This window comes from Hydra vulgaris, chromosome 12, assembly GCF_038396675.1.
Source record: "Hydra vulgaris chromosome 12, alternate assembly HydraT2T_AEP".
Taxonomy (NCBI): domain Eukaryota; kingdom Metazoa; phylum Cnidaria; class Hydrozoa; order Anthoathecata; family Hydridae; genus Hydra; species Hydra vulgaris.
In genome coordinates, this window is record NC_088931.1 from 8,411,379 (window position 1) to 8,433,052 (window position 21,674).

Below are 21,674 nucleotides of genomic sequence, written 5' to 3' on the forward strand. Positions count from 1 at the left end.
GAATGGCAAGCCAGGAATTGATTGGATTCGTGGTTTTAAGGAGAGAAAAACAAACTTACCCGTCGGATTGGACAATCTCTTACTGCTAACCGTGCCTATGCATGCAATGTTAACGTAGTTGATGACTTTTTTAGAAAAACTAGCAGTTATTATTGAGAAAATTTATCTACAGAATAAGCGACTAAATATATTCAATTTAGATGAAACAGGATTTCAAACCGACATAGGCAAGCAGAAAATTCTCTGCAAACAGGAATTAAAGAATTCTCATAAAATGGTTGGTACTTCAACTGAAACAATGTTCTCAGTGCAGGTATGCTGTTTGCAACCGATCAATTTTTATCATACTAGTCTTCACCTTTACAGCACCTGGTGCAGTGGTGGTTGAAGCAATTCTATAATGGCTTTTAAAGCTTGTGTAATTTTTTCACTAAAATGATGAAGAATAAGCAGTGAGAAGTTGTCAACGGCAGAGCCTCAGACATCGAATGTAATTATTAGTGCAAGTTATAACGGATATCAAAATAAGATTACACCGGCAAAATATGTCATGAATAATATAAGCTCCGTACTAATGCAAGTCACAAGCTCAGATAAAATATAGGAAGTTCCGACTACAAAAAAAAACAACTAGAAGCGGTACTTTTGAAACATCTTCGACACACTGTGAAAAGCGACGAAAAAAGAAAACAGATTCAAGAGAAAATTGGATTAAATGAAAGAAATTAACCAAAAAAGCAAACCTAAAAAAAAATAGCTTACTTTTTTATATATTCAAGTAGAAAATATCAGAACTGAATCTATTTGATATCTTTTAAACAACAATTTATTGTTATGTTTTCAGCGCTATTTTACATTTTTTTAAAAGTGGTAGTTTTTAAAAAGAAACTGTAGATTGGTGCTAGTATATATTTCAAATGTTTTCTCTATTTTATTTGTTGAAGTTCCAATTATTATGTTACCTATGTTACTTATAAGGTATTATTAACATCTAAAATTGTTATAATAGGCCTTCTTGGACATGAACTTACATAAGTTAATAAAATCAAGTTTAGCCTTTGCATTGAAAGATTGTTGTTTTATATGTCCACTATGACCCGAAAGTCTGTTATTAAATTAAATCCGTGTCAACATTTATTTCACCAAGTTTACTTCTAGAATAACCAAATCCGACTTGTCCAATTTTTTGGCTTAAAATAAATGCAACCGAAAAAATATTAATAAAAACATGTTTATATTTATCAAATGACAGAAGAAGAGTTGTTGAATTTGATGAGCAAAATGACAATTGGGTGACTCTGGCGCAAGCTTTAGGTGTTAAATTTAAGACAGCAAACAAAATTCAAATTTTATCGGAAGAGGTGGTTCTAAGCCAAAAAAATGGACCAAAATTTAAATTGCAGAAACGATAACATGTATTGAAAGTGATTAAGACAATTTAATATAAACCTCAGCATAATCTCTAATTACTTTTTATTTTATTCATTTGAATTTCATGCTATATTTTGCTATAAAATGCTTTTATATCCGAATATATTGTTGGCTTAGCATAGGAAGAGCCACAAACAGTCATGAAGACTAATCAAAAGTAACGCCCGTTATTGACATGTATGCTTAATAAATATCACTAGAAAACCATTAATGCTTATGTTTTTTTCCACCTGTAATCTCCTATATTGTTTACCACGGTTTTTAGGCATCATTTTTTATCTATTTATAACTAGTAATTGGATAATATAATACAACTTAAAAGTGTCATAAAAGATCATTATCTTGAATTTTACATCAAATGACTTTGATGTAAAATTCAAATGAAACAAGTAGGTAAGTTGTAACGTTTACCTGGTTTTTCTTACTGCAACTGTAAACACTGTTTATTTTTCCTAAATATAACAAGCCTTCTAAAGTCTCATTAACACCATAATTTACAATATGCAGCGTTTTGTCATATTAAAGCTAAATGCGTCGTCTTATTAAAGCTTCTTGTGGTGCCAATATTACTTTTCCACGCACCATTTCAACTTTTTGGGTATTTTTCATTATTCCGGCTTGAAGTACTGTTGCATGATCATTAAATTAATTAGAAGCTATTTTAAGGCTGCTATTCAGTATGTGTGCCCTTAATTGATACGTGATTAAGTAATTTAGTATTTTGCTAGGAATCGTAATTAAATAAACAATAAAACAAAATAATAAAATATTTTGTTTTGGCATTCTATAAAAGTTAATCTGAGTTTTTGATCTGTAATAGGAAAGAAATATTATTCATTGCAAATAGATTAATTACTCATAGTTTTTTTTATAATAATCTATTTGGCTGAACCGGTTCTTTTATAATAACCTCAAACTTAATACATGCGTAATTTTCATATATATAAATTATAGTTTTCATATAATAAATTTATATTCATTGACAGATTTTTCCCTCTATTTGTTTAACGATTTCACTTCCGACAAAACTGAACGTTGATGTGCATATCAAAAATCATTTTTGAAACTTGGGCTCAACTCTAGTGCATGGATCATTACAAGTACAAAGTTATGTTGAACTGCTTGATATAAAATTAGAGTTGTTTAAATCAAATTTATGCGAGCATGTAATGCAACGGACGGCGCCCGTGGAAGAAAATAAATAGAATATGCCTTAACCAAAACCCTTCGTCGATTTATATACAACTTACTGCGCCAACTCTTATTTAAGTCAGTTGATGTCACTTATTTCACACTGAATATATTTGTACACTATTAATAAATTGACAATTAACACTAAAAGTTAAATTAAAAATAAGAAACTAAAAATAAGAAATTAAACAAGTGGCAAAATTTCAAATAAAAGAATTTTATACAGAAAGACTTATAATTTTCTTATAAAAAATGACAAAGAAATTTTGTTCAATGTTTTTTTTGCATATTAAATTAAATAATTGATTTTTGTTTTATAACCATAGTTATTCCTAACATAAAACCAATTAGTTACTATTAAACCAAAGTTTAAATATTTTTTATACAGGTAGCTGTGGATAACAAGAAGTCATAACCCTTCGTATTTACCGTTATTTCCGCGGTTAAACGTACTATAAAAATACAAAAGTAGACGAGACAAAATTATGAATTTTTTAATTATCTAAAATAAACCGCGCTATAACATCACCATCTTCGTTTTAGAATTACAATATTTCATTTAAAGTAATTAAATATGTTCCCAATAATTTTATGAGGTATTCATGAACATTCTCATAAATTTGGCATCTAATTTATTTTTATCCGAAACTTTTATTTTTAAACTAGAAAGTAACTGGCGAAACGCCATATTGTTAGGCTCAAGTAATATCAGTTTTTTAACATCTTTTTCAGCATTATCAATATCTTCACACGACAAATGTGCAGTTGCTCTCCTATATAAACATTTCACATTGTCGGGTTCTAACTCCAAACCTTTGTTACAATTAATTATAACACGGTCATATTGCTTTAACTTCAGCTGACATGCTGCTAGATTTGAGTAACATGTTACTTTCAATTTTCGTACTTCTTCTTCGAATTCAGATGTCTGCAGAACAATTGGAATAACATCGCGTATTGAACTTATGTAATATTCACCAGCAGATTTAAAATCTTGATTCTATTAAAACAAAACGTTAAAACCATTTATTCAAAAACTAATTGTAAAAAGTTGACATAATTCACACATTCTAGAAACTGTATAAAATCCTTTAAGAAATCGACTTAATAGAGAAAATAGTGTCGCTTATTTAGATCTACAAAACCTAAGTTGATCTATAAAGAAAATATATCTAATAAAAAGTGGAACGTATATAGTCTTTCCTCTCAAAGAATATAAATGAATAGTTCATTCAAAAACTCTTTATACCAAAAATCGCGTTATTTTTAACACACCCATCTCATCTTAGGCAGCCAGTTTCTTAAGATAAGCTTTTTTTAATGGAACTCAAAAAGAATTCAAAATAACAAAAAAATAATCACAAAAAAAAAATTAAATAAAATCATTTCTTTATGGACTATACTAAAGTAAAAAGTAATTATCTCAACCAAAAAAAAACAATAAACCTTTCCTATCTCTAAAAAAGTTTGTGATTTTTTGAAAAAGCTTTCGCTCTTGAAATACCAATATAAAGCTTCGTGGAAAATAACTTTTAAAAAAAGTGCTTTTCTCAATAAAGAGTTGTATCTCATCTTGAGCGTCTCAGAACATATCATCTTAAGCAACATCACCGAGTACCATTATAATTTAAATACCATGACAACAGCTTATGTATTATATCATATCACTCATGGAATTAGCAGTAGACAAGCATAAAATATTGAGGATATAATAAATTTTTGATGATATTGTTTCGTTCTGACGTAATTTTAAAATATTGAATAATAAAAAATTATAACAGAGATGGTAAATTTTTTTAACAATAAAACTTGTATGAATATAATTGACACTAAGCTCAAAATTTTAACTTACAACACCAAACAAACCGAACATTTTTAAGAAAACTGATTATAAAGTTTAAACGTTGTCAGTATGTTAAACATCAAACATTTATAGATATAATTTACAACGAAGATCTTCTCAGTGTCCTGTTAGGGTTAGGACTCATCCTCGTTTTAATTTTTACACAGAGGAAATGAATAACTCGGGTGCTAAAATGAGCTAAAATGTTTCATAAAAAATAATCAACTCATGAGTAAAGAAGAGCTGATATTTTTCACTGCAAAGGACATTTCTGCGAATTTTTACCGCAGCTGCAACATTTTCAAAACTTTGTCTTCAATCTCAAGTCGGCGGACTGAATAACATAAGTCAAAAATTCAATTTTTGCTAATAATCTTGACTGTTTTCATCAATACATAACGGTTTTATTTAATTAAAAAAGGCTTTTTTATTTAATATGATATATGACTAATTTTATTTACATATAAAATATGACTAATTTAAATTAATTAAGTTGACATTTATTGCATTTTTTTGTTTTTCCTGTAAAGTTATGACTTTTGGCTATGAGCTTTATCTGCCCACCCTAGAAATATCAAATGTATAAATATCTCCTCTAATGTTATTTATTCATTTTCAACTAAACAAAATCTTGATTTAGCTTCAGCAACAGTGATTAGGCCCGGTGAATAAAAAAAACAACTGCTTTTACTCAGAGTTTTTGGAATAATTGTTCAGCTTTATGTGAACGAAAATTTGACCAAAATTGCTCAAATATTTATTTTTGTTAAGTTAAGCAATTTACTCCAAAAACGCTGAGTAATTGCTCAGCTTTACGTGAATAAAAATTTAAGCAAAATTGCTGAAGTTTTTATTCACTTAAGCTGACCAATTACTAAGTAAAAGAAATTGCTTTTTTTTGTTCATCTGGCCTATTGGCTGTTGGTAAATTTAAGCACATATAAAGTTATTAAAATAATTGAGGAAACTAAATTATTTATTGAAAAATCACAAAAACACAATCATGTTTCTAAAAAGTTTTAATGATTCTTTATTTAGATATTTAGATTTTTTTTTAATTGTTATTTTTTTCTATTATTACATTTTTGTTTTACCTTATTTTCTGCTTTTCTATTTTACTACTTGTAAAAAGTAGTTCTAAAATAATTTTTGTCTAAATTTATACAAATTGCATAAATTTATTTATATTGCATAAATTTATTTACATTTAAATTTATACAAATTGCATACCAATAACGTACTTTATATTGTTCTTTAGCCTGCTCATTTTTTGCATAAGCATCATTGATCCTTTGAGCTGGTGTTCTTTTCCACAGTTCTATAGCCATTAAATCTGAAATGTAATAAAATTTGATAAAACATTTTGCTAACAACCATTATAATAATCATGCATAATTATACAAAATAGAATAATTTCCAACAAAGAAATGCAAAACATCCGGTTGGCTGGTTATGATTAATAACATTCAGATGCACAACTGAATATGTAGAATGTACAAAAATATAATCAAGTTCAAAATGAAAAAATAAATACCCCAATACACAAATACCAAAAATGTTGCACTTTCATTTAATTTTTTATTGATGTATTTAAACTGTTGCAATAGTTTCCAAGTCTGATTAAGCTTCACCAAAAAACATTATTGATTTTTATTTTTTTTTAATAAATAACTTTTTTTTAATAAAAAAAAGGGCAAAAAATTATATATATATATATATATATATATATATATATATATATATATATATATATATATATATATATATATATATATATATATATATATATATACATTCAATAAAATGAATTTAATTTATACGATTTACACTCATGTGTTACCATCATCAACCTACAATTAATTTCCATTATAATTTTCAATACAATTAAAATAACTAAATATAAAAAAAAATAAAAGAGTGTGAATAAAATAAAATGTGTAAACTGATCAGCAAAAACTTTTTTTCTATTCCTTGCTTAAACATTCACTCAAATATGATTATAAATGCATTAAAACTTTTTTTTATAGGGTTAATTTTTTTAATTCTTTTATTTGTTGAGTATTGAACTTTACTTACTCATCATAGATGACATCGTAGATGTAACTTGTTCAAACCTCTAAGGGATTGAGATATGATATCACTTCTATTACAAATTCTTTCCTGAAGAATTTTTAAAAGTGCAAACTCTAACTTTTCTATTTTCATCAACAAATTGTGTGATTCAGCTGAGATTCAGTATCAAATGAATGATTCTCATATATTGAATACAATGTGTCCAAAATGTCATAATAGTTGCATTTTATTTTGGTAATTGACTTTTCGTTTGCATCCCACTACATACTAGGTAATGACTTCAAAATCTTTGCAGAATATTCTTGAATAACCTGCAATTGTTTTGCAGCAATCAAAAAAGTGTAAATTGCTTGAAGGAATTCAAAAGATTTGACCCATTTTATGCAATATTCAACTCCTGCTTTGCCAATCTAATTTAATGAATGTCCAGCATAAGGTAAAAATCTTGTGTACAGATTTATATCTGTAATCATACGATTGAGATCTAAATTTAGAAAAATCTAATTTGCATTCTTTTGTCAAGAACCTGTGGGTTGTTTGAACTAAATATTCTCCAGTGTGACTACTTATTTTGAAAAATTTAACCGTTCTATTGGCTTGCTATTTTCAGCATACTGCAAGATTATACTAAGTTGAGATATGTGTATATCAGGTGTAGAATCAACTGAAACTCAAAAAAACCAGAAGATGTTACATCATAGATAATTGATACAACTGTTTGTTTTTTTTTAACTCAAAAATTAAACTATTTCACAAAATCAAAAATTTCACAAATTCAAAAATTAAACTATTTCACAAAAATTTTTACAATAATTAATTACAACTTGATGTTTTTAAAATAAACGCTGCTTAAACTATATCAAAAGACAATTTAAACATTCCAATTAATAAAAATTTTGACAGAACCTCAATGGCTTAAGGCATAGATAAAATTATCAATATGTATGTAAAATGTTTACAGCATAATGCTTCTTAACAAGGCCTTATATCAACTTTGTATAATCTTAACAAAGGTATAACAACTTTGTATAATCTTTAACAACTTTATATAATTCTTCAAAACTTAGTATATAATCCTGTGTTATGTTGAAGATGCAAGCAAATAGAATGGTTGGTTTAATTTTTCAAAGTTAAGTAGTTGAAACTCCTAGGGGCAGTAAATTTAGCATGATCTGAGTGTTTTATATCCTTTCTTTGTTGATGCTTTTTTTTGTTTTTTGTTTGTTTCTTTTTAAAATATTTAATTTAATCTAGTATACATCAGAGGAGCTGATGGGTGTCACCATGGGTGTCGTTATAGAGATCTATTTGGAGCTCACCAGTATAGTGTTAAACACCAAAAAGATATCCATAATGCTAGTGTTAAAATAAAACTAATAAACTATAAAAATGTTGATAACAATTTGCATATTATTTCAATTATTGGAAAATAATTAAAGCATTGATAAACAAGTTAATATTAACAAATAAATTTAGACAGTTCAGCAACTTAAAAATATCAAAGTTTGTTGCAAAATACATCAAGATTGACAAAAAAGTGCTCATAAATTTGAGAAAAGTGGGGGTAACTTAAACTTTAAGGTAACTTAACAGTGGAAGTACTTAAACTTCATTTAATACTAAATTAGGTATTATGATAACTTTCTAGAATGCAGATCATAGTATTTAATAAATGTTTGTAAAACCTAACCTATATAGGTTTTGCTGTCATTTAATGAAGATAAGTTAAATCAAAATGGTAACTAAAAATCAGAAGATGATTGAGAAAAAATTAACCAAATATCATCTGTGACAGCTGCTGCAATCTGTTGTGGTTCACTGTTGAGAAGACTTTAAAAACTCAATTAGCTTTCTTTGACCAATTCCCTCTAATGAGCTCTACCTCTATCTGGGCTATTTATTAGAGTTTACTCAGACTATCGAGTCTACTAAAAAAATCACAGTTTTCCAGATTCTTCAGTTTGAAAATGCCCATATCACATATGAACTAACAAAATCAGTTCTAAATCGAATTTAGCTAAAATGGTAGTGGAAGACATAAAATGTATAATAGCTTCACTATTATTAACAAAATTGTGGTTATGTTTTTCCTGCTGACTTTTCAACCCTGATGATGGAATTAACTTAAAATGGGATTAATAGTCTTAGTAATAAATAAGGATTTTTTTACAGAGATTTTTTTGATGATTTAGATAAGAAAAGAAACCTATAAGAATATGCAGTCTTAAACTTTGATGCAGAACAAAAGTTTTTATCAAAACAAAAGTTGAAGATAATAGTAAAAGGTTTTACTATTATCTTTAATGAAAAATATTAAATTATCAAAGTGAATGCAAACAGTTTTGAAAGAAAAGCATCAAATAAATCAGGGCATTGAAGGTGCCCAATGTGATCTGTGAGGGTGTATTTACAGTTAAACAGAGATTTATTATAAATAGAGATCCTAAAACCATGAAGCAGATATTTTTGGACTTATTTCAAGAAGATGGCACTTTAAAAAGAAAGTCAAATGATTACGATGCATGCTATTGACAAACAACAAGTACAACAACTGGATTTAATGTAAGGTCTGTGAACCACTTTATGAAAGTTCATAAGGCTGCAGGAGTCCATGCACTCATTTCTTTGAAGTAGGAAAGATAAAAATACAGGAGTTACATAAATAAAGAACAGGAATCAAGCAGGATTTTCCAAATTCATTAGATTAAGCAGGTAGAACTACATCAGGGAATATAGCTAAAAGTCTTCTGTACAGTAAGAAAAACAAATCTGATTACTGATTACATCTCAAATCTACATGACAAAATATTAGCTTAACAGTGTGGTCAATTGCTGTGTGCTATTATTTGTGTTATGCTATCTAATCAGAAAATTAACGACAAAAATATAGACATATATTTCTATATTTTTATATATATTTACATATATGTAAGGAGATTATCATTCTTTATTTAGAAGAGGTGATGTTGAAGTTAATATTTTTACTTTTTATACTCAGTTCTTTAGCAAATAAAATTTTATTTTCAATTTCAATTGTATATCTGGTGCATATATTTCCAACTAGAAAATGTTTCTGTGAAAAATCTAACTATGCTTAATAAACCTTTTTTTTTTTTTACAAGTTTTTTAAAACTTTTAAAGGTCATCATTTCTAAACCAGCCATGATAACAACCTCTAGTCTTTTGCAGTTTATTCATTCAGGTATTGAACTATCATGATATACTTTTGTTACAAACACATTGTTTTTTCATTTTGTCCATCATTTAGACTACCGCAGAACCCTGTTGTACCTCCAGAAGTGACTGGAAATGAAGGAGAGTGTTGTCCACCAAGGACAACTATAATACTGCAATTAGGATGAAACAATTCAATAATTTCAAAAACATTCTTAGATATTAATGTGAGCTTTCTCAAATGTTTAGTGAGCTTACGGACAAGACAGAATACCAGCATGCCAGACTTTATCAAAAGCCATTAATAATGAAAAATCTTGGTAATTATCATTAAATAAATCTGGGTGATGCAAATCACATAAGCGCGTTATTCGAGAATGACTTAATTTGGAAATTTTATTAGGATATTCTAAACAAGATGATTATACTAACATTTTAACCATAAATGCGGAGTCATCATCAACCAATAATAAAGTGCTTTAACATCTGTTGGGATGGCCAAAAACTTATTTAAGTGCTTATTTTATTAAGGTATTGGTAAACATAATAAAAGAAATATTTTTCCTATAGAAATTTAAAACACCTTAAATTTAAATTTAAAACACTTTTTGTGGTATGTCTTCTCATTGTGGTATTTCTTCTCATTGAAATTTAAAACACTTTTTGTGGTATGTCTTCTCATTGTTGTGTAATTATGATATTGAGAAATTCTAAATAAATCCTAAAGCGAGTTAATGTAATAGCATTGCAATGAGAGTTTTGGCTCTTAAAGATAATGACATTAGTGGTTTTGTTTTTGACAAGAGTTTCTGGTGGCAAAGAAGTATTTCTTTCTCAAATTTAAATGGCTTAATCAGATTCTAACTTTTCTTTCCTACTAAAATCTTTAAAAACAAGAATTTAATATCTTGTTTTTCAAAGCAAATAAATATTAACTACAAGACATGGTATGTAAAAAATAATACGCTATTTCTTTTATTTAGACTTAAATTTTAAAAAATTTTAAGATCTGATTTCAAAAAACATAATGACAGTATTTCAAACGAGCTACAGGTAGGGTGTTTTTTTTGGAAAAAACCACCCTTAAACACCTTTAAAGTAAAAATAACTTTGTTCACTGGTAATATTGCAAAACAGATTTTTATAGTTAATTATTGTTTTTTATTTTATTGCATTTTTTGTGTCATACTAAATAATAATTTTTGTTATACTAATGGTAATAATGATTTTCAATAATGTGTTTAAAGTAACTGAAGTTTAACGCATATTATTAATGGAACCACCTTGATTTATTTACTGAGCTAATAGACATTTATTGATACGACAATTATGACCCATTTTACGGATTGCTTATATAATGGCAATTTGCAGAAAAAATATATAATACAAGAATTACATAATTTATATTCTTGGAACACTTGTCATTTTTCAAACTATCGCTCATCATTTCAACTTGTTTGAACAAATAAGTTTCTCAAAATATCATTATATCATATCATGACTCTACTCACAGGTTTTTCTTGTACCTCTGTGTAGGAGGTTATACAATTCTTATGGCTATCTACTAATGATGGTACAGCTTTAAAACTTAGTATGTTTCTGAAGACAGCTGGTAGTAAGAACTCACAAAAATTCAGCCTTTCTGAGAGCTGACTGTTATTATTCTCAAAAAGGCTGATTCTATCAACAGCTGTAAAATATCAGGATATTAAAAGTGCCATGTTGCGCATGGATTGTGACCCTGGTAGTGCTTTTGGCATGCAGTGTTGAGGCCACATAAAGAGCTCTTTGTTAAGACTACAAGTTAATTAGCAAGATTGAGGCAACTGCATCGTTTTTTACTTAACGTGTCATGCTCTATCTATGATCGAATCGAATCAAGTTCACTTAAGTGAACCTAATTTGATTCAAGTAAAAGTAAAATTTGTAATATAAAACTAAAATTAGAGTGAAAGTAAAATTAGAGTAAAGTATTTTATTTTACCTAGGAGAGGAAAAATTCTAATACAAGACCAACAATTAACTTAGAGCTTGGTACTCCTAGTGGTTTTTTCATAATAAAAACGATCAGTCCTGATCTGCTTCAACCAGAAAATATCTGGTTTTAAAAATTACTTTTATTCTTCAATAATTTGCTTATATAAACAAGAAAATGACATCACGGAAACCCATCCATACCATAAATCCCAATAGCAGTGTGACGTCATACTAAAATAGCCTGCTGCCGCACTATCCGTCGCGAACCAGAAATAGGATTTTAATATTCTGAAAAAAAATTTCAATTTTAATATTTTTAATATTTTTAACCGAAACAAGTTAGCATTAGTTAATAAAAAAATGTTTGCTTCAAATTTTTTTAAATTTTACTTTTTAAGAGCGACTTTCTGTAAGAATCAGGCAGAGCTCAATAGTGACCCTCTTCAAAATCACTAATTTTTTAATATGTTGTTGCATATTAGAAGCTCAATTGCAAAATTTAAAAAAAAATATTAATTTGTTCTGTAGATATTAGATGTCAAAGATTGACTAAACTTTTAGAAATATTGACCAAATGGTGTCGATTAAAAGTTCAATTTAAAAAAACTTGTATCGACCTTTAATCTACCTTATTTATAAAAAATATTTATGGGCTATTGCAATAGTTTAGTAAAAATAACATATAAATAGTATAGATATTTTTTTGGTGCTTCTATATTTATTTATAAGCGTTTGAATTCAGAATGTTTTCTTGTTACTCTATCATATTTTTTTGAGTATAATTTATCTAGGCGAAACTGATTTAGAACTGATTCAGCAATAAAGATAACAGAGGAAACACCTTGATCGCAGCGATATTAAATTGTTAGGTAAACATGCTTTTTGAGAATGTCATTTTTTTGGTAAAAAAAAATCTATATGCATACATATGCCCTTCTTCCCAAAGTAGTCCTTCTGACCCTCTCTAAACTCCACGGGTAATATCTTTTGTGAATAGTCTTTCAACCAAAATGCTGTTTTGTCATCTAGTAGTTTATTTGCATCATTCTTTGCCTATTTCTGTTGTGAATCTCTTAAGAGGTGTTCCATATGCTTTGTGATGCTGCCTATTGATACTTTGATGTCATATAATACATCATCACCAACATCATTTTCATTTCCTATTTGGTTGACTTCACCTAAAACTTCAAACAGCTCATTGCATTCATAGCATACAGAATCATTTAAAATGCTACATGATTGCATTTTAATGTTTTCAGGATCAGAAAGAGCAAATCGAGTTGAATGTTCAGAAAGGGCAAATCGAGTTGCAACTTCAGTTTCCAAAAAGCTTCAATGAAGTTTATGTTTAGTTTTTAAACGCCTTTTTGATCTTTCAAGTTTCTCAACAGTTGATTTTTTATTGAACACGTTTGCGAATTGTTCAAGTGTTGCAAATGCATTCATCCCAGCAGCAGCCGTTTCATTTAAACCAACCTGGCATTTTCTATGAGATAGTTTAATTTCATCTAGTATCCGCATTAAACTTGAGTTGGACAGAGGCTCGTACGCAATTTCTTTGCGACTTTCTCTATATAAAGCAATGGCGAGACTGTTTTTTGCTGTTAAAATGGTTAAAATGTTGTTAAAAAGTTACAGTTTCAACAGCACCACTGTCATACTCTATTTTGAAAATATCATAAGAAATATCTTGTAACAGTCCACTTAAAAAAATTAAAAAATTAAAAAAAATTTGTGAGGCTTTCCATTTTCTGGCAAGTCCTATTTTATATTTTGTGCACTTAAATGTGTTGCATTTAAATTGCTTTGTGTATTTATGATAATCAAAAAATGCCAAAATTGCAAGTTGACTTGTTGCACCACTGTTTTTATACATTTCTACAACTTTTCCAATTTCATCTGGAATTTCTGTTTCGGCATTTTCATCACCTTCAAGCACTTTTAAAAACTCTTCCGAGTGACCTGGCGCAATAGATGCTGCAAATTTATTTTTAAAGGTTTCTTCCATACGTTTATATTTCTTTCACATTTGTTGCTTTGTGGATTCATTGATAAGCTCAAATTTTCTTTTAAACTGGAATTTAATTGGACTGGTCCCATGTCAAGCTGTTATATTTTCTCTGATTTCATTTGAAGTATTAAGTTTTTCTTGATTTTGTAAAAACTCATCTGGCATAAAATCAAATCAGTAGCTGAAGATTTGTGTTCAGTTATTATTTTTGTTTCTTTTTTCCTTGCCTCGGAATAATATTCTTTTCGATGACGATTGCATATAACTGAACCAATTGGAATGTATGAATTATAATGGGAAGGTATTTGAAATGTCATAGATATTGGTGCGGGTTGTCTAATTATGCTTTCTTCCCTGTTTGTACTTTGTGATTAGAGTGCATACATTTTTTTCCTTGTTTCCATTCTACTCCCAATGTGTAGCGATGATACGCACATATTTTCTCTGCATTGTCAAAATTTCTGTTTAAACGATTTTCAGTTAGAGAAATTTGTTTAAACAATTTTCAATTAGAGAATTCGTTCCAATTACCTGCTAGCTCATAACTCTTTAAGGCCTTAAAATATAATACAAAATAGAGTAACATGGAAACATACTGAATTTAAGCGTTTATAAATAAATATAGAAGCACCAAGAAAATATCTATACTATTTATATGTTATTTTTACTAAACTATTGCAATAGCCCATAAGTATTTTTTACAAATAAGGTAGATTAAAGGTCAATACAAATTTTTTTAAATTGAATTTTACAGTGAACTCAGCGCTTTAACCCTGATCATGTCACAATCAATTTATTCATTTATTCTTTTCATCACACAAAATTACAGGTAAAAAATACACAGGGCATAAAACTAATAGTTTATACTCATAGTTAAAATTCTAATTTAGATTCTTCTTGGAATGCTTTCTTCCATCAAATTTTTGAATATTATTCTTTGTTCTCTAATGTTTCAGAATTCAAAGGGCTGGTTTAAAATTTTCGCTATATTATCTTCTACGTCATTGTTATGGCGTTTTGCAGGCGGTTGCAAATTTTCATTACTTCGTTGATAAAGCATGTATCCTTATTAACATCAGATATTTGAGTTAAAATCAAGAAAAAACAAGTCGGATTGCTCAGTAATCTGATAAACAGATTCAATTTGTTTTTGAACTAGGATGGTAAATGCGTCATTAATTTTAAAGTATTAATGCAGATGGTTTTTGCTGTATTTTGAAATACTAAAGAGAAATTTTAATGCTGATCTTCCAACAACGTCTAAATTATTAAGAAAAGTATTGTTATAATCACAAATTTTTAATCCGTATGATATATTTGGTGTAACTAGAGATTTGGTGTAACTAGAGATTTGGTGTAACTAGAGATTTGGTGTAACTAGAGATTTGGTGTAACTAGAGATTTGGTGTAACTAGAGATTTGGTGTAACTAGAGATTCGGTGTAACTAGAGATTTGGTGTAACTAGAGATTTGGTGTAACTAGAGATTTGGTGTAACTAGAGATTTGGTGTAACTAGAGATTTGGTGTAACTAGAGATTTGGTGTAACTAGAGATTTGGTGTAACTAGAGATTCGGTGTAACTAGAGATTTGGTGTAACTAGAGATTTGGTGTAACTAGAGATTTGGTGTAACTAGAGATTTGGTGTAACTAGAGATTTGGTGTAACTAGAGATTTGGTGTAACTAGAGATTTGGTGTAACTAGAGATTTGGTGTAACTAGAGATTTGGTGTAACTAGAGATTTGGTGTAACTAGAGATTTGGTGTAACTAGAGATTTGGTGTAACTAGAGATTTGGTGTAACTAGAGATTTGGTGTAACTAGAGATTTGGTGTAACTAGAGATTTGGTGTAACTAGAGATTTGGTGTAACTAGAGATTTGGTGTAACTAGAGATTTGGTGTAACTAGAGATTTGGTGTAACTAGAGATTTGGTGTAACTAGAGATTTGGTACACGGCCAGAGATTTGGTACACAGCCAGAGATTTGGTACACAGCCAGAGATTTGAACAAATCCACTATAGTTAATGGTTGACAAAAAGAAATTCCAGATTTTATAAGAGCTCTAGAGATTGATTGAAATTTGTCCAAGGTATGATGTATTAGCTGTATCCGAGCGGTATAATGATTGTAGTGCGCGAACTACTGATAACGGTAAGTTTTTGTTGTAATAAAATTTCTCAAACAGCAAACCCAAGTTACAGCTATCGAAGGCCTTATTTGCGTCTAAACTCCAGGTATAAACTGGCGAGCTATTATTATTATAGTGTTTTAATGTCTCACTCAATAGGAACTCTGCATGTAGGGTGGAGCTATTTTGCTTGAAACCAAATAGATGAAAGTGGGAGTCTGATGTTTCCGGACATAGGGGAGAGTATGCACCCATGATCCTAAAAATCTATCAGGCTAATTTACTGAATATATGTTTTCATTTCGATCTCTAAAGTACATAATAGCAAATTTTATACCTTATTATAATTCAATAATCTTTTTTTTGCCAGAATATTTTCAGTAGATTTAAAATTATAAAAACTAAGAACCCTCAATTGGGATCATGGGTGCATACCAGTATGCTCCCATGATCCTACCTATATGCACCCTTGATCCTATGTGTGTATACATGTTCTGAGATCAAACTTATACCATAAATGTGTAAGAATTAATTTTAAGTCGTCAAAAGTATGTCTATAATAAATACCAATAAAGTTATTATTAATTTTACTACAAATTTATCTTTCTTAAAAGAAAAAATCAATGAAAAAAATGTTATTTTTTACTGAGACTCAACGTTTTTTTTTCATTACTTTCAAGATCAAGTTTTCTTTTCCTTGTCATGAAGATCTTATTTTGCGTTTCATATTTTTTCTTTTTTGACTGAGACTTTTTTTTCATTTTCTGAAGCCTATTTAGTTCATTTCGAACAGGGGTGTCTGTAAGTATTCGGGTACGCTGACGCTTACGTCCTTTAATGAACTTCCTTGATCCAGCTTTCGGAAATGGTCTAATTTTTCTAAATATGCTTGATGAGAGATAATAATAGAAACACTGGATAGTTGACTTACAGGGTCAGATATAGGCTGAATTGGCAATGCACTACAAGCTGGCCCTGATGACAGACTTGACATCAATGATTGATTAAAAGCTGGGGCATGAACAGTAGCAGAAACTGAATCAATAACATCTGGAAATGGGTTAGCAGTAATAGGTTCTGGACGATCTGTTACATATGAAGCAAAAACTCATTATCAGAAAATACGTTAGGATTAAAGGGTTCAATTCCTGCCACAGCAAATCCTGCAAAAATGTTAGACAAAGTAAAAGCTTGTGCATAAGCTTTCCTTGCAACTGCAGCTATATCATGTATGGTCATCGGTCTTGGATTAGATACAACCCAATCATCATAGGCTGCATTGTAATAACGTTTAAAAGGCCCATAAACTGACCGATCTAATGGCTGCAGCTTGTGACTACAATGTGGTGGAAAGGACAGCATAGTTATGCCATTTTTTTTAGCTAAATCTAAACATACAATTGAAACATGGCTCTCATGGTTGTCAAGAAGTAAAAGCACTGGATTAGCTGGTGAACATTTCATATTTTGAATAAAATGTTTTATCCACTCGAAAAACATTGCACAATTCATCCAGCCAGACGGGTTTGCAACCCCAACACATCCAGGTGGACCACCATTTAACATACTTCCTTTGAAATGAACTCTTGGAAAAATAAAAAATGGAGGGATTGAGTTTCCTATTGCATTAACTGCACAACAAACTGTTACCAATGTCCCTCTTTCTGCTGAAGTTATCCTTCCAACTTGTTTATCTCCTTTTTCAGCAATTATTTTAACTGGTTTTTGAACGATTGTAAGACCTGTCTCATCAACATTATATAAGCTTTGTGGCTGAAATTTGTGTCGCAGACGAACATCTTTTAGATTGGTGAAAAATTCTCCGACTGTATAACGATTAAAAGCACTTGCTCGTGCCATACTAGTAGCTTTTGGATTTCGTAAAGATAACTCATTCCTACATAACATAAAACCACGAAGCCACTGTTTCCCAGCAATTTGTAAACTTTTCCAGGATTTAGGAATGTGCTTAGAAAGAGTCATTGCAAATTCATAGGCAAGTTTTCGTGTTGTTTTGGTTGACAATCCATTGTAAAGTTTTGAAGCTCTTAAAAGATAGTCTGATAAAGATGTTTATTCTTCGTTGGTAAAGATTTGCATGGTAATGAAGTTAGGTTTGCAGACTGTACTTGGATTTAGTTGATATTTCCTTACATATCTCTTAAGTGTCATTAAATTGATTCTCCTCTCTTTAGATACACGCAAACTGTACCACCATTAAGAACTGCATTAACAGCTGCTCGCATTTCATTTTCATTAACTTTACCTCTAGGTGGTCAATGAATACAATTATATTATATAAAAGTATTAGGAGGACAAAAAAAAAACAAATTAGTATAAAATCTACTTTTAAGGCTACATTTTGGAAGAAAAAAATTTATTTAAAAACAATATGACATATTGTACATGTTACTTTATTGGTTAAACATTTTGTTTGTGTGTGTGTATGCACCTTTGATCATAGGATCAAAGGTGCATAAACGCATTAGGATCAAGGGTGCTAACCCGCTCAATTTTTACAAAAATTCTTTTTTTGTCATATTAGATGCTTCCATAGCTTACCAAAAGCAACCATACAAGAGGTGAATAGTTTAGTTACAAAATGACATAAGCAAAATTATTCAACTCAAAATAATATTAAAGATGTGGGGTTCCTTGTAAAAGTAAAAAAACTACTTTTTATCGTCAAAATCAAACTCTTTAGAAATAAATTTAATAGTAGTCTACTCTCTAACCAAAACACAATTAATTTTGAAGATGCGATATTTATAACACGCTGGTTATCAGCCCTCTTTAATAAGTTAAGTAAGTAAGGAGATAAGGCTATAGGATCATAGGTGCTTACGGATCAAGGGTGCAAGTTCTCCCCTGCTTGCATGATAATATATTCAAAGAGTTTTGTCAAGATAGATGTGATACTAATACCGCAATAGTTATCTGAATTATTAAGAGATTTTTTATAGGATTTTACTATTGGAATAATTATGGAAGTTGATAAGTACTCCGGCACAGCTCCATTATTAAAGATACTATTATAAAACTTTGAAAGCCGTGTAAGTAGGTTGTTGTTAGAAGAGTATTTAAGATGTTCTGCAGTAACTCCACAAGAGTCACGTGATCTATTAGACTTTAGCTTACAAATACAAGATTCAATGTCGGAAGTTGATAAGAGTATTTTATTAGGTTCAACTATAAGTTGGGGAATATTGCGGTGTTGGGAATTGTTGTTAGTAATTGCGGGAGTGTTGAGAATCGTATTAAAGTTTTGTCGAAATTCTTCTACAATTTCCTTTCTATCTTCTTGATCGTAAAAATACGAGTGTTTGGACTAGATATAATTTTTCGGATATTGTTCCAAAACTTTTGAGGATTAGTTTTTTGAAGATATTCAATGTTTTTGTTAATTTTATTGATTTTTAGGTTATGATCTGCTCTTACAGTTTTACAAAAATTTTCACGAGTTAGCTTGTATTTATTAAATGAAATGGATTCCTGTGATCTGTTATAGTAACACTTTTTCCATTTCTTAAAGTGGAAAGAGAGAATGAATGAATGAAAGAGATAATGTCTTTGCATAATTTAGTTTGCGTAAAAAGATTAAAATTTCATTTTAGAGTTTGATTCTGCGGCTAAGCCTTTACTTTCCCATAGCTGTTTTTATACTTGTAGGTACTTAACTAGAGAAAGATTTATAATAAATCAAATAAAACCAATCGTTCAAATTCCTTTAAACTGCCAGTGAAATTAAATAAATATACAGAATATTCAAGAGCATATCGAGGACCTAAGTTATGGAATTCTTTTCAAAAAACAAATGCAAATATGGTAAAATCATTAAACTCATTTAAGTTTCAAGCAAAAAAACAAATTTTTAATTTTACGGAATAATAATTCAAAAATACTTTTGTAAATTTATTCAAATGAACTTTACTTATTATTCTTAGTAGTTACTAATGATATACCTGTCTTTTAATGTATTAATTACTAAGTCTTTTTGTATATGTTTGTATTTAATTTTTTGAATACCTAAAATTAAAATATAGTTGTTGTAAAATTTATTTGTAATTGTAAAAATAATTTACTTTCTTATTATATCTTTAGTTTATTTTATATATTTTTTATTTTATTACTTTTATATTTTTAATAGACTTTTATAACCCTTTTTAAATATTTTATAATTTGAAATATCAATACTTTATTATGTTAAAGGGTTCTATGAAAAGATTGAGGTGATGTTGCATCATCCGTATCTTCTTTGAGTCCCCGTCTGTTTTTAAAATATTTTATTTATTGATAATTACCATGTAAAACTCATCAGTAATTTATTTTAACAGCGAAATATAAAATGAAATAAAAAAATTAAAAAAAAGGACAAAAAAAATCATTTTTCGCATATTTTGAAGCGTGATATTTGGACAAAGAAAAACATTTCCTTTACCAATTTTATTAATTATTGGTTTGAACTAGCCAATCAACAATAATCAAGTGGAATACTTCTTGTAAAGTATTTACTTTGTTTGTTTTTCAAGTTCAAAAATGCTTTTGACAACGTTTGGTCAATATTTCTAAAAGTTTAGTCAAACTTTGACATCTAATATCAGAGAGCAAATTAATTTTTTTTTTTTTTTTAATTTTGGAATTGAGCTTCTAGTATGAATAGTAACAACATATTAAAAAAATACTTTAAAAGTGGTCACTCTAAAAATTTTTTGGCAAATCTCAGCACAAATTTGGCATGATGCAGTCTATTTCTAATGTGATGATGTTTTAACACACTTTAAAAATCAAAAACTGTGCTAATTATATAAGTATCAGTTTTGTATTTAAAAGCATAAAAGAAAAACAATAAAGAATTATTAAAAAAATATTTTACTTGACTGTATCGGTGTATGCTTATTTAATGGCCTTTGCCCCTCTGTATAAATTGTATAAATTTTTTAAAATAATTTTTTTAATTAAATGCAGATACAGTTCTAAAATATTTTAAAACCTTTATTGAGTGACTGTACTTTGTCAATTAGTCAAAAGTCAATAGCAGTAAAAAAAGGTGTTCGCAAAATAAAGAATTAATAGAATATAATTGTCAAAAAATAGAGTAAACTGGGGTAAGAGTAAACAAAACAAAAAAGTGAACGGTTTAGCAATTTTGTTTCTTTTAAATTTATTGAAAGCTAAAACTAAAAACTTTTAAAAATACGAGGCACTATTTTGTAGCGAACTTTGTGCTCTATCTAATGGTGTAAAAATTATTTAAAAAAAACTTAATTTTGCCTTAGCAAACCTCAAAATTCTGATCCTCGTCAAAAAAAAAAAATTTTCTAAAATATCAACTTCAAAGCTCCCAAAACTAAAATTAAATTTTACTAAACAAAAAAGGCTGTTTTGTAGAAAATTTTATGACGATCAAGATTATATATACAAAGGCAACTCTTCACAAGCGTGTGCACAACAAAGTCCAATCACATGGTAGAGGAACAACTACCGGGCTTAGTACATCATTTGAACTAGTTTTTGTTGCTGTGTGTTTATGCAAGTCACAACACTGCAGTAAATTTTTGGCAAGTCGCAACACTTGAAGAATTTTTTGAGTAGAATACTATATCTTTGGTGAAAGCTATATCTTTGTGGTGTTATCAAATTAATAAAATTGCAACTCTTTTTTATGCGATGGTCAAGAGCTTCAATATCAGTTTCATCATCTTTCCAGTAACAAATGGTGTGTATAAAGTCATTTTTTCATTTGTTATCTTTTTCTACTATACAAAACACGTTTGTACAAAATTATATTATACAAAACACGTTTGCATGTTTTATGTTTGATCGTACCATTCATGGTATAGTTTTT

General features: G+C 28.9%; 2 protein-coding genes across 3 annotated transcripts; both read right to left on the reverse strand.

The window, feature by feature from the left end:
• Positions 1-3,093: 3,093 nt before the first annotated feature.
• Positions 3,094-11,900, reverse strand: LOC136087843 (uncharacterized). 2 transcript variants are annotated; one of them, XM_065811432.1, is made up of 3 exons: positions 11,697-11,900; positions 5,707-5,798; positions 3,094-3,622 (listed from the first exon to the last, which is right to left on the reverse strand). In XM_065811432.1, exons 2-3 carry the CDS (start codon positions 5,791-5,793, stop codon positions 3,212-3,214), a joined length of 498 nt encoding a protein of 165 aa, XP_065667504.1. In that variant the 5' UTR covers positions 5,794-5,798; positions 11,697-11,900; the 3' UTR covers positions 3,094-3,211. The 2 variants fall into 2 exon arrangements, with proteins under 2 accessions (XP_065667504.1, XP_065667505.1); XM_065811433.1 differs by lacking the exon at positions 11,697-11,900 and adding an exon at positions 6,000-6,136.
• Positions 11,901-16,918: 5,018 nt separating this feature from the next.
• On the reverse strand, positions 16,919-17,812 carry LOC136087932 (uncharacterized). The gene has a single exon (XM_065811560.1). It carries the CDS (start codon positions 17,810-17,812, stop codon positions 16,919-16,921), a length of 894 nt encoding a protein of 297 aa, XP_065667632.1.
• Positions 17,813-21,674: the final 3,862 nt, after the last annotated feature.

Bases quoted from the DNA above. Each gene is read 5' to 3' on its own strand.
- LOC136087843 (XM_065811432.1), bottom strand. From the start codon at position 5,793: ATGGCTATAGAACTGTGGAAAAGAACACCAGCTCAAAGGATCAATGAT. The intron at 3,623-5,706 runs GTACGTTATTGG...TTGTTTTAATAG, and splicing joins AGGCTAAAGAACAATATAAA to AATCAAGATTTTAAATCTGC.
- LOC136087932 (XM_065811560.1), bottom strand. From the start codon at position 17,812: ATGACTCTTTCTAAGCACATTCCTAAATCCTGGAAAAGTTTACAAATT.